This window comes from Trichechus manatus, unplaced genomic scaffold, assembly GCF_000243295.1.
Source record: "Trichechus manatus latirostris isolate Lorelei unplaced genomic scaffold, TriManLat1.0 scaffold00118, whole genome shotgun sequence".
NCBI lineage: Eukaryota > Metazoa > Chordata > Mammalia > Sirenia > Trichechidae > Trichechus > Trichechus manatus.
This window is the reverse complement of record NW_004444054.1, coordinates 4,144,914-4,155,218: the sequence shown is the minus strand read 5'-3', so window position 1 is coordinate 4,155,218 and position 10,305 is coordinate 4,144,914. Positions and strand designations below refer to the sequence as shown.

The following is a 10,305-nucleotide window of genomic DNA, read 5'->3' as shown; positions in this document are numbered from 1 at the left end:
TTTAAAAAAGTGTAGGTTAATACGTTAAAATATAAAATATATATGTAATTTTATTCGTATATGCTTGTAAGTGCATAAAAAATTTCAAGAAAGATTAACAAGAAACTATGAAATGGAACTGGGAGGAAGACAGTTACTTTTCATTTTATTTTCTTCTGTGCTATTTAATTTTTTATATAGCCATGTCATTTTTATCAACTAATATTTTTAAAAGAGAGAGATAACTGTTCTTTGTGCTGTAGGAGGACAGATATAAAGTGAACAGTGGACTGTGCAAAGCGAAAGGTTAATAGATTTAAAAGGTAGAATAAGTCTGGGTGATGAAGAAGTACATATATGAAGGGAGTATTTTATTTTGTGCTTAGTTTGTTTGGTTTAACTGATATCCTAAATATGTATTCAAAGATGTTCCAAACATACTTCCAATGGTCAAAATAGAAAGGTTAGCTTCTGAAAACATGAGAGCCCAAGGCCTAACATTATATTTGCCAAAACAAAAAAGTCTATTGGTGCTGTTCACGAAGATGGGGAATGAGATTCAGAAGCAGCTGGACAACTCTTCATGACTGAAAGCTGGGTTCCAGGTCCCTCTGTGAGGTGAAGCAGGGGCCTGAGCACTCTTCTTCATGCCACTGCTTTATCAGTTACAACACTGGTTGTATGAATGTTCGTTGAGATAGACATATCCATGATATATTGTGAGAACGAAAAGCATCTTTACAAACTGTGATTTTAAGAAGTTATTCCTGGATACAAAAGGAAAATGAATTCTACCTTAGCTATGAGAGCTAAGTTATTTAAAGCTTTTCTCTTAAAAAAAAAAATTTTTAACTAATTAATTTTTATATAATACTAAATACAAACCTTGTATGGTGAAGGTTCAATTCTTTCCCCAAATAATACCTGACCAAGATTTTCAGATGGGCGTTTTCCTTCTGATGCTTGGCAAAAATCAAACCTGGGGGGAAGAGCATTTAAATTAAGTCTAAAGGGAAACAATGAAATACCAAACACCTAGTCTATCTTGAGAGCAGATCATGTACTGATCATGCCAGTAGCTCTTGTAGATGAGTAAGAAATATATTCACACTCTAAGTTTTGTGTAGCACATCTACCCAAAACAAAACAAACCCGTGAAAATTATGCCTTAGAATGCTCTGATTTCTGAATAAAGACTCTTAAAAAACCAAACCCCCTGCCGTCGAGCTGATTCTGACTCATAGCGACCCTACAAGACAGAGTAAAACTGCCCCAAGCCTGTAAATCTTTATGGAAGGAGACTGCCATATCTTTCTCCTGCAGACTGGCTGGTGGGTTTGAACTGCTGACCTTTCCGTTTGCAGACAAGCACTTAACCACTGCACCACCAGGGCTCCTTATAATACTCTTAACCCATAATATTTTTGTTCATTCCAATGATAAGATAATGCATCCTTGTTTATCAAGCAAATTTTGCACAATGTATCTCCTTTAGTCAAAACTTTCTAATCCAAATCTTTACTTAAAAATGACAGTTCAGGAAGATGTGTCAAGTTTACCTGGGGTTCTGCATCATCCTGATACACTGACCAATACACCCCAATATGAGAAGCATGGCTAGACAGACCCTATGAGAGCCTGGAGCTATAGAGAAGCCATATTCAGTCAGGTGTGAATTTCTCCCTGTGTTTTAATTCTCTTGTATTACTGTTGTTAGTTGGGGTTGAGTCAATTCTGAGTCATGGTGAATCCACGCATGCAGAGTAGAACTGCTCCATAGGGTTTTCAAGGCTGTGACCTTTGGGAAGCCGATCACCACGCCTGTCTTCTAACGGGCCTCTGGGTGGGTTCAAACCACCAACCTTTTGGCTAGTAATGGAGTGCTTAACCATCTGCACGACCCAGCTGCCTCCATGTAATACCAACCAGATTTTAATAAAGTTTTGTTTAAATGTTACAGCTTAATTGCAGCTTGGCTATAGAAGATTAAAGGACAGTTCTGTGTTCACCCTGGAACAATACGGGGAGCATTTGAGGCCAGTACCGTGATGGCAACAAATTAGTGAGATGCTAACAGAAAGATGAATCTCAAGTAATTAAATAAGACTGTGGCTGAGGAAAAACAAAACAAAACAGCTGTGGCTGGGGCATCCCCAAATGAAGACTCTTCACCTACTTAATGTAAGGTATCAACTGACTTTGCCTAAGAATACCCATGAAGATTTAGGTACAAAGATGTTCGTTTATCTAACAAAATGAACAAACAAAAACTAGAGAAAGCGTTTACATTTCTAATCGTTAAATAAATTATGGTCAATCCATACATGATACTCTCTTCTCATATTTAGGCATATGGATTCTTAAAGGATATTCTTGCTGTTCTGTGTGTGCTTTTCTCTGCACTAAGTGTACATTTTCTTTCAAAACTTTTAGATGCCAGAGAAATTTAGAAGCCAAGAAAAAGTCAGAAACTATGTTTTCAACCTAATATAGTATACAGTGGTCAGATGAATACGGTAACCTGTGGTTATATGTACGAAGGTGTTCATGTAACATTTTTTACAATAATAAAAAACTGGTAACAATCAAGTGTTTATAAATAGGGAATGAGTGAAAAAAATTCATACCTGGAATCTATACAACGGAATCAATACAATCTCTACAATGAAACAGCAAGCAGCTACTAAAAAGACTGAGGAAGCTGTATATGTATTGAGATAGATGTCCACAACAAATTCAGTGAGAAAAACAAAGTGCAAATCAGATAGAACAGTACAAGCCTACTTTGGTTTAAAACAAAAACACAGCATCGTGTGTATGTATATTAGGTTATTCAGAGGAAAAAATGTGGAGGAATAGACATCAAAGTAGTTATTTCTGGGGATTGATTATGTGGAACATAGAAATTTTGTTTAAAAACACACAGGTTTTTTAATAATTAAAAAAAAAAATGGCTTATTATCTAGTCAGGTAAAAAGGAAATTCACTATTTTAGCTGGTACTTCTGTATACTCAAAGCGACATATAACGAAGATCACATTTTAACCCTACTTTCAAAGTAAAGGAATTGACTTGATGGCAACCAGTTGTCTTACTGGTTGGAAGTAAAGAACACTTCTTAAAAAATGTTTTTAGGCTCTCTACAGTTTTAAATATAAATTTATCTATAACAGTAGAGAAAACTAAGCTCTAAATGTACAAAATTCTGATGAGTCAACATAAAATTTTCCATAAAAACCAAGCTGAAAAACTTACGCTGTATATTCATAAGGAAGAACAGATTCCACTGAGTCAAGCCTGTTCACAAACAGTTCTATTTCAGCCTGAAATGAGAAAACACATAATGAGAATATAATCAACTGTAGTAGAAGACTTAAGTCATGCTTCTAGAACGGAAAAAAATTTGACATATGAAATTTTATTGTATCTAATTGTTTTAGTTACCTAGGGCTGCTATAACAGAAATACCATAAAAATGGGTAGCTTTAACAAACAGAAATTTACTTTCTCAGAGTTTAGGAGGCCAGAAGTTCAAATTCAAGGTGCCAGCTCCAGGGGAAGGCTTTCTCTGTCAGCTCTGGAGGAAGGTCCCTGTCTCCGTAAGCTTCTGCTCCTGGGGGATCTTTATGTGGCCTGGCATCTCTCTTTCCTCATCTCTGCTTCTTTTGCTTCCTTAATCTCTTATATCTCAAAAGGGACTGACTCAAGACACACCCTACACTAATCCTGCCTCATTAACATAACAAAGGCAACCCATTCCCAAATAGGATTATAACCACAGGCATAGAAGTTAGGATTTACAACACATATTTCTGGGGGACACAATTCAATCTATAACACCAATCCAATTAAAACAACTCTCTTATAAATTCACTCATTAAGTGAATTTACATGCATTTAAATTATACCAAAATAATTGCAAATGTCTCCAATATTTTTAAATGTTTTAAGCTCTAAAATTTCTAAAAACTTAAACATATTTTAACTAAAAGCATTTATCACATTAATAAATATGTCTTAAAAAATCTAGTTTCCCAATCTAATATTTCATTCTGAAGTACAAAAATATTTTTTATACAATTTTTAAAACATTCTCACAGCCACCAAAAAATGATGCCAAGTTGGTAAGAAATTTCTAGATCAACTATGGTAGAAGTACAATGACATGCACATGTCCACTCTTAATTAAGCAGACAGACGATGACAACATGGTCTAACTTTGTTGTTGTTGCACTGAGTTGACTCCGACTCATAGTGACCCTATATGACAGATCAAACTTCTCATAGGGTTTTCTAGGCTGTAATCTTTACAGTAGCAGATAATCAGGTCTTTTCTCCGGCAGAGCTGTTGGTGGATTCAAACTTTTGGTTAGCAGCCAAGTGCTTAACCATTGTGCCACCAGGGCTCCTTGGTCTAACTTTAGAGGATTGCTTTGATCAAACTGAGAATGCTGAACTACAAGGAAATAACAGTGAAGAAGTTTACAAACAGCAAATGAAGCTCAACAATATGGGAGGAGAGAAAAACTGTATTAACTTCCTAGTATATACGGGCACATTTAAAGCTACTACCTTCCTATTGAAGCTCCCAAACTTTTTCCCAGTGTAGTTGAATTCCACAGGACCCATAACATTCACCCAAGCATTTACCACCCTCTCAGCAGGGGCTCATTACTATTCATGACGATTTTTCAGTCCAGCAATTTGTGCTCTGAAGTACTCTTGATGCTAACCAAAAACGGTTAAATAAGGGCAGTTTACCTGGGAATGAATCTTTTTTTTATAAAGTTAGATCTCTATGGCTCTGGACTTTGATCACGAGGTACATAAAGCCGCATTTGTAATTTTGATCTAACTAGTATAGGCAGCATCCTCTATACTTGCCAACGTCCCTGAAAGTGAGATGTTTAATGTACATTTGAAACAAACTGCACCGTCAAATATGGTAGGCACTAGCTGCACAAGGCTATTGTTGTTGTTAGTCTGTGTTACAGACTGAATCGTATACCCCTGAAATGTGTGTCAACTTGGCCAGGCCATGATTCTCAGTATTGTGTGGTTGTTCTCCATTTTGTGATCTGATGTAATTATCCTATATATTGTAAATCCTAACCTCTATGATGTTAATGAGGCAGGATTAGAGGCAGTTATGTTAATGAGGTAGGACACAATCTACAGGATTAGGTTGTGTCTTGAGTCCATCTCTTTTGTGACATACAAGAGAAAAGTGAGCAGAGAAGAGAGGGACCTCATTACCACCAAGCAACAAGAGCCAGGAGTGGAGCACATCCTTTGGACTTGGGGTACCTGCGCTGAGAGGCTCCTAGACCAGGGGAAGATTGATGACAAGGATCTTCCCCCAGAGCCGACAGAGAGAAAAAGCCTTCCCCTTGCGCTGGTGTCCTAAATTCAGACTTCTAGCCTGCTAAACTGTGAGACAACAAATTTCTGCTTGTTAAAGCCATCCACTGTGGTATTTTTGTTACAGCAGTCTGACTCATGGTGACTCCATGCGTGCAGAGCAGAATTATTCCATAGGGTTTTCAAGGCTGTGACATTTCCGAAGCAGATTGCCGGACCTGTCTTCCGAAGTACCTCTGGGTGGGTCTGAGCCACCAATCTTTTGGTGGCTAGTAGCTGAACCCTTAAATGAAATGTTAAGTTTGGGTGAACAACTGAATTTTAAAGCTTATTTAATTTTAATTAAATTTAAATAGTGACAGGAGGCTAACAGCTACTGTATTGTACAGCACAGTTACAGTCATATGCTGCTTAGTATCACTTATACAGTATCTCTTCATATACTTCACATTTCTTACTCTAGTCACTATAATCTTTTCTTCTCCTGGAGAACTAACTCTAATTTTGCGCAGGCTAGCCCAGGGGTTGGTAAACTTTTTCTGTAAAGAACCAAAGGATAAAACACTTTAGGCTTTGCGGGACATGCAGTCTCTGTTCCAAGTCCGCTCTGCTGCTGTAATTGAAAACAGTCACAATCAATATATAAACAAACGAACCTGGTTATATTACAATAAAATTTTATTCATAAAATGTATCAAATTTCAAAAGGACTAAAAATGAATGAATGAATGGTAATATGCTCATAGATCTGACTTCTCCTTTCCAATACTAAGGTCAGTATCCTTACGTGGGCTCCTCATCACTTCCTGAGTAGACAGTAGGCCATCAGTGGATGTATTTTCCTAAATTATTACTCTGATCATTTACTTCATTATTCAAAAACCTCCAGTGGCTCCCCTTTGCCAAACAAATGAACCCTAATTGACTTAAGGTCAGGATCAAGGTTATCCAGCACCTGAACCCAATGTGCTTTTCCATCTCCTTTTGAAATTTGAACTTCATATAATTTTCACTTATCACTGAATCCTATTCTTTGGGGTTTTTTCCCAAATATTTAAAAATATAAAAATACTCCTTAGCTGTGGACTGTACAGAAAACAGGCAGTGGGCTAGACTGGACTCCTGGTCCATACTGAACTCTATTTTCTAGGTATTTTTCAGTGTTCTTTAAATTCATATCTAGAAGACCCAAAACAAGACACAAGGTTCAAAGAGCTGATGTATGTGAAAAATATTAGGATACTGTTTAAGGACATATAAATTTGGGATAAAAATTTCTTCCATTTCTGTGAAATGGATAAGGCAACAATTTTTACTTAGCCTGTAATGTCTTCTCTGAAGTTTCAAAGTACATTTTTTGGCTCTAGGATTACAAGATTGAGGAAAAACCCTATTCTCATTTTTCTGACTTCTCTCATATCTCCTTTGACTCTTAATCCTTCAAAATGGAAAGACCTTAAACTTCTGAATCATCTATCTCCTTGATCATGTCAGTTGCTTTTCTTGGGATCTTGCCCTATGCTCATATCTTTCTTAAAGGTATGTCATCAAGAATCACATGCAGAATTCAAGGTTTAAACATCAAAGTTTATATAAGTAGAGAATAACAGTGCTACTTTTCATTAGCCTTTTTGGCATAAGTATTAATTCTTCAACAACACTCGATCTCTTTCCTATATTCTTTAACTGACAACTTAAGAGATCATCAGTTCAAAAATACAGTGTTATTTTTCTTTATACTTTCTTAACTTGTTCATGACAAAATTACTACTTTTTGCTCTCTCATATAACATATGAAGATATACTGCCACTGGCTTTATATTATGTACAGAAGTTTACTACTACTAGCAAACTAAAACATTTCGGGCACATTCTCTTTACTAAACTTAAAAAACCAAATTAGCCTCAAACACCAATCCTGGAAATCTCCACTTTTACCATTCTCCATCAATTAATCCCCCTTCTTATTTTGCCCTTGGAGTCCCGGTGGTGCAGTGGTTAAGAGCTACAGCTGCTAACCAAAAGGTCAGGAGTTTGAATCTACCAGCCGCTCCTTGGAAACCCTACGGGGCAGTTCTACTCTGTCCTAGAGGGTTGCTATGAGCCGGCATCGACTCGATGGCAACGGTTTTTGTTGTCTTTCTGTCCTTAAACCAGCTCACACACTTCCTTTAACTTCCAATGTAATCTTTTTTTTTTTTAAAAAAAAAAAAACAATCTTGTCAAAATTTTAGATACCAAATACTGGTTCCATCTTAGTCTACCGTAAGTCTTTGGATAACTCTAGAAGCCAGAAAAATTTCTTACAGAACCCATGCTATTCTGTTTATAATATTTAGTATCTTTTTAACCTATTATTAGTACATTTACTCCATTTTAGTCTACAGTCAAGGCGTCCCGGTGGTGCAACGGTTAAGCTCTCGGCGGCTAACAGAAAGGTCAGCAGTTCAAACCCACCAGCCACTCCACAGGAGAAAAGACCTGGTGAACTGCTCTTGCAAAGATTTCAGCCTAGGAAACTCTATGGGGCAGCTGTACTCCATCACATAGGGTCTCCGTGAATCGGAATACTGCCGTTGAGTTGATTTCAATTCATGGTGACCCCATGTGTTAGGGAACACAAATTCAGTTTGGAGGTAGTACAGCACGACACTGCTGGGTTTATTTTACAATCTCGATCTTTTAAAATTTATCGAGACTTGCTTTGTAACCTAACATATAGTCTATTGTGGAGAATGATCTATGTGCACTGGAGAAAAATGTACATTGAGCTGTTGTTGGGTGGAGTTCTGTATAGGTTTTGTCATGGACTGAATTGTGTCCCCCCAAAAATGTGTGTATCAATTTGGCTAGGCCATGATTCCCAGTGTTGTGTGGTTGTCCTCCATTTTGTGATTGTAATTTTACATTAAGGAGGATTAGGGTGGGATTGTACCACCATCCGAACCCAGGTCACATCCCTGATCCAAGGTAAAGGGAGTTTCCCTGGGGTGTGGCCTGCACCACCTTTTATCTCTTATAAGAGATAAAAGAGAGAAGCAAGCAGAGAGACAGGGGGACCTCATACCATCAGGAAAGCAGTGCAGGGAGCAGAGCGCGTCCTTTGGATCGGGGTCCCTGCAGAGAGAAGCTCCTAGTCTGGGGAACACTGATGAGAAGGCCGACAGAGAGAGAAAGCCTTTCCCTGGAGCTGACGCCCTGAATTTGGACTTTTAGCCTATTTTACTGTGAAGAAATAAATTTCTTTGTTAAAGCCATCCACTTGTGGTATTTCTGTTGTAGCAGCACTAGATGACTAAGACAGGTCTGTTAAGTCTAGTTGGTTTACAGTGTTGTTCAAGTTCCCTATCTCTTTACTGATCTTCTACCTAGATATTATATCCATTACTGCAAGGGGTAAACTGAAGTTTCCAACACTTACTGCAGAACTGTCTATTTAGCCCTTCAAACTGTCAGTGTGTTTGTTACACATTTTGGAGTTCTGAAGTTAGGCATATACTGTATTTTAACACAAATAATGCGCACCTTCTACGTTCGTTTGCCAACCACGCCCTCCTCCCACAAGGTATTTTCATAAGCACTGCTATGCCAATTTTTTTTTACATGTTGCTGTAAAAAAAATTAGCATAGCGTGCTTACAAAAATACCTCATGGGGGAAGGTGCAGTTGGCAAACAAATGCAGAAGGCATGTGTTATTTGTGTAAATATACGGTATATATTCTTAACTGTTGTATCTTCTTGATGAATTCAGATTTTTTTTCAATATAATGGAGTATATGATTTGCAAATGATTTGCACTCATCTTCTAACCTAAAGGTTGGCAGCTTGAACTCACCCAATGGTGCAATGGAAGAAAGGCCTGGCAATCTGCTTTCATAAAGACTACAGCCAAGAAAACCCTATGGAGCAGTTCTACTCTGTAACGCATGGGGTTGCCACAAGTTATAACTGACTCTATAGCAAAGGTGGTTTTTTTTTCTTTCCCCTCTTTGTTTCTTATGACAAATTCTGACCTAAAATCTATTTTGTTTCATATTAAAATCACCACACCAGCTCTCTCTTTTGGTTACTATTTGCATGGGGTATTTTTTTTTCCATCCTTTTACTTTCAACTTATGTCTTTGTGTTTAAGATGTGTCTCTTGTAGACAGTATATAGTTGGGTCATTTTTTTTAATCCATTCTGCCACTTTTGCCTTTTGATTAGAGTACTTAATCCATTTACGTTCACAGTAATTACTGAAAGGAACGGCTTAATTCTGCCATTATGTTTTTCATGTCTTATACCTTCTTTGTCTCTCATTTTCTCCAGTATTGCCTTCTTTTGTGTGTACAAGCAGTCCCTGGATTATGAAGGAGTTCTGTTCTTAAGTCTGTCTTTAAGTCGAATTTGTATGTAAGTCGGAAAGGTTAGGTACCGTTCACGTTTAACGTCAGTTAGTCAAATGTTTGCCTTAGTATATAGTATACAGTGTATTCTTCTATGCACAAAAAAACATTAAAGAAACACTTCCAGATACACTGAAACATATCTAACATAAAAACAGGGTAATGATAATGTTATGATGCATGTTGCAAAGTAGCACTCCTTTGTTATTATGAACCATTGCTATGTATCTCAAATTTTTAATATAATAGTCTTTAAGGAGGTTGGTTGGTAACCATGGGTTGTATGTAAACTGGATGTTTGTAATCCTGGGACTGTCTGTAGATGATATTTTGTAACGAGCCATTTTGTTTCTCTTCTCTGTTCCTTTTGTGTATACTTTTTAGTTATTTTCTTTGTGGTTACCATAAGAATTACATTTAGCAGTTTACATTTATAGCTTAAATTTGTATCAATTTAACATTAGTAACATACAATAACTCTATGACTATACTGCTCCACACCTGTTTATGTTGTTATTGTCATCTATATACTCCATGTGCCCTGTAACATAAATTTATGCATCTGTCATTTATAAA

The 10,305-nt window shown here is 37.0% G+C and overlaps 1 protein-coding gene across 1 annotated transcript in view; it reads right to left on the bottom strand.

Annotated features, from left to right (window-relative positions):
- The window catches only part of TM9SF2 (transmembrane 9 superfamily member 2), a 71,711-nt gene that overhangs the window by 49,463 nt on the left and 11,943 nt on the right, over nucleotides 1-10,305 (bottom strand). The window contains exons 2-3 of the mRNA XM_023738544.1: nucleotides 3,235-3,302; nucleotides 865-958 (exon numbers count right to left, since the gene is read on the bottom strand). Of these exons, the coding sequence (XP_023594312.1) occupies nucleotides 865-958; nucleotides 3,235-3,302 (162 nt within the window). The remainder of the gene's footprint in view (nucleotides 1-864; nucleotides 959-3,234; nucleotides 3,303-10,305) is intronic.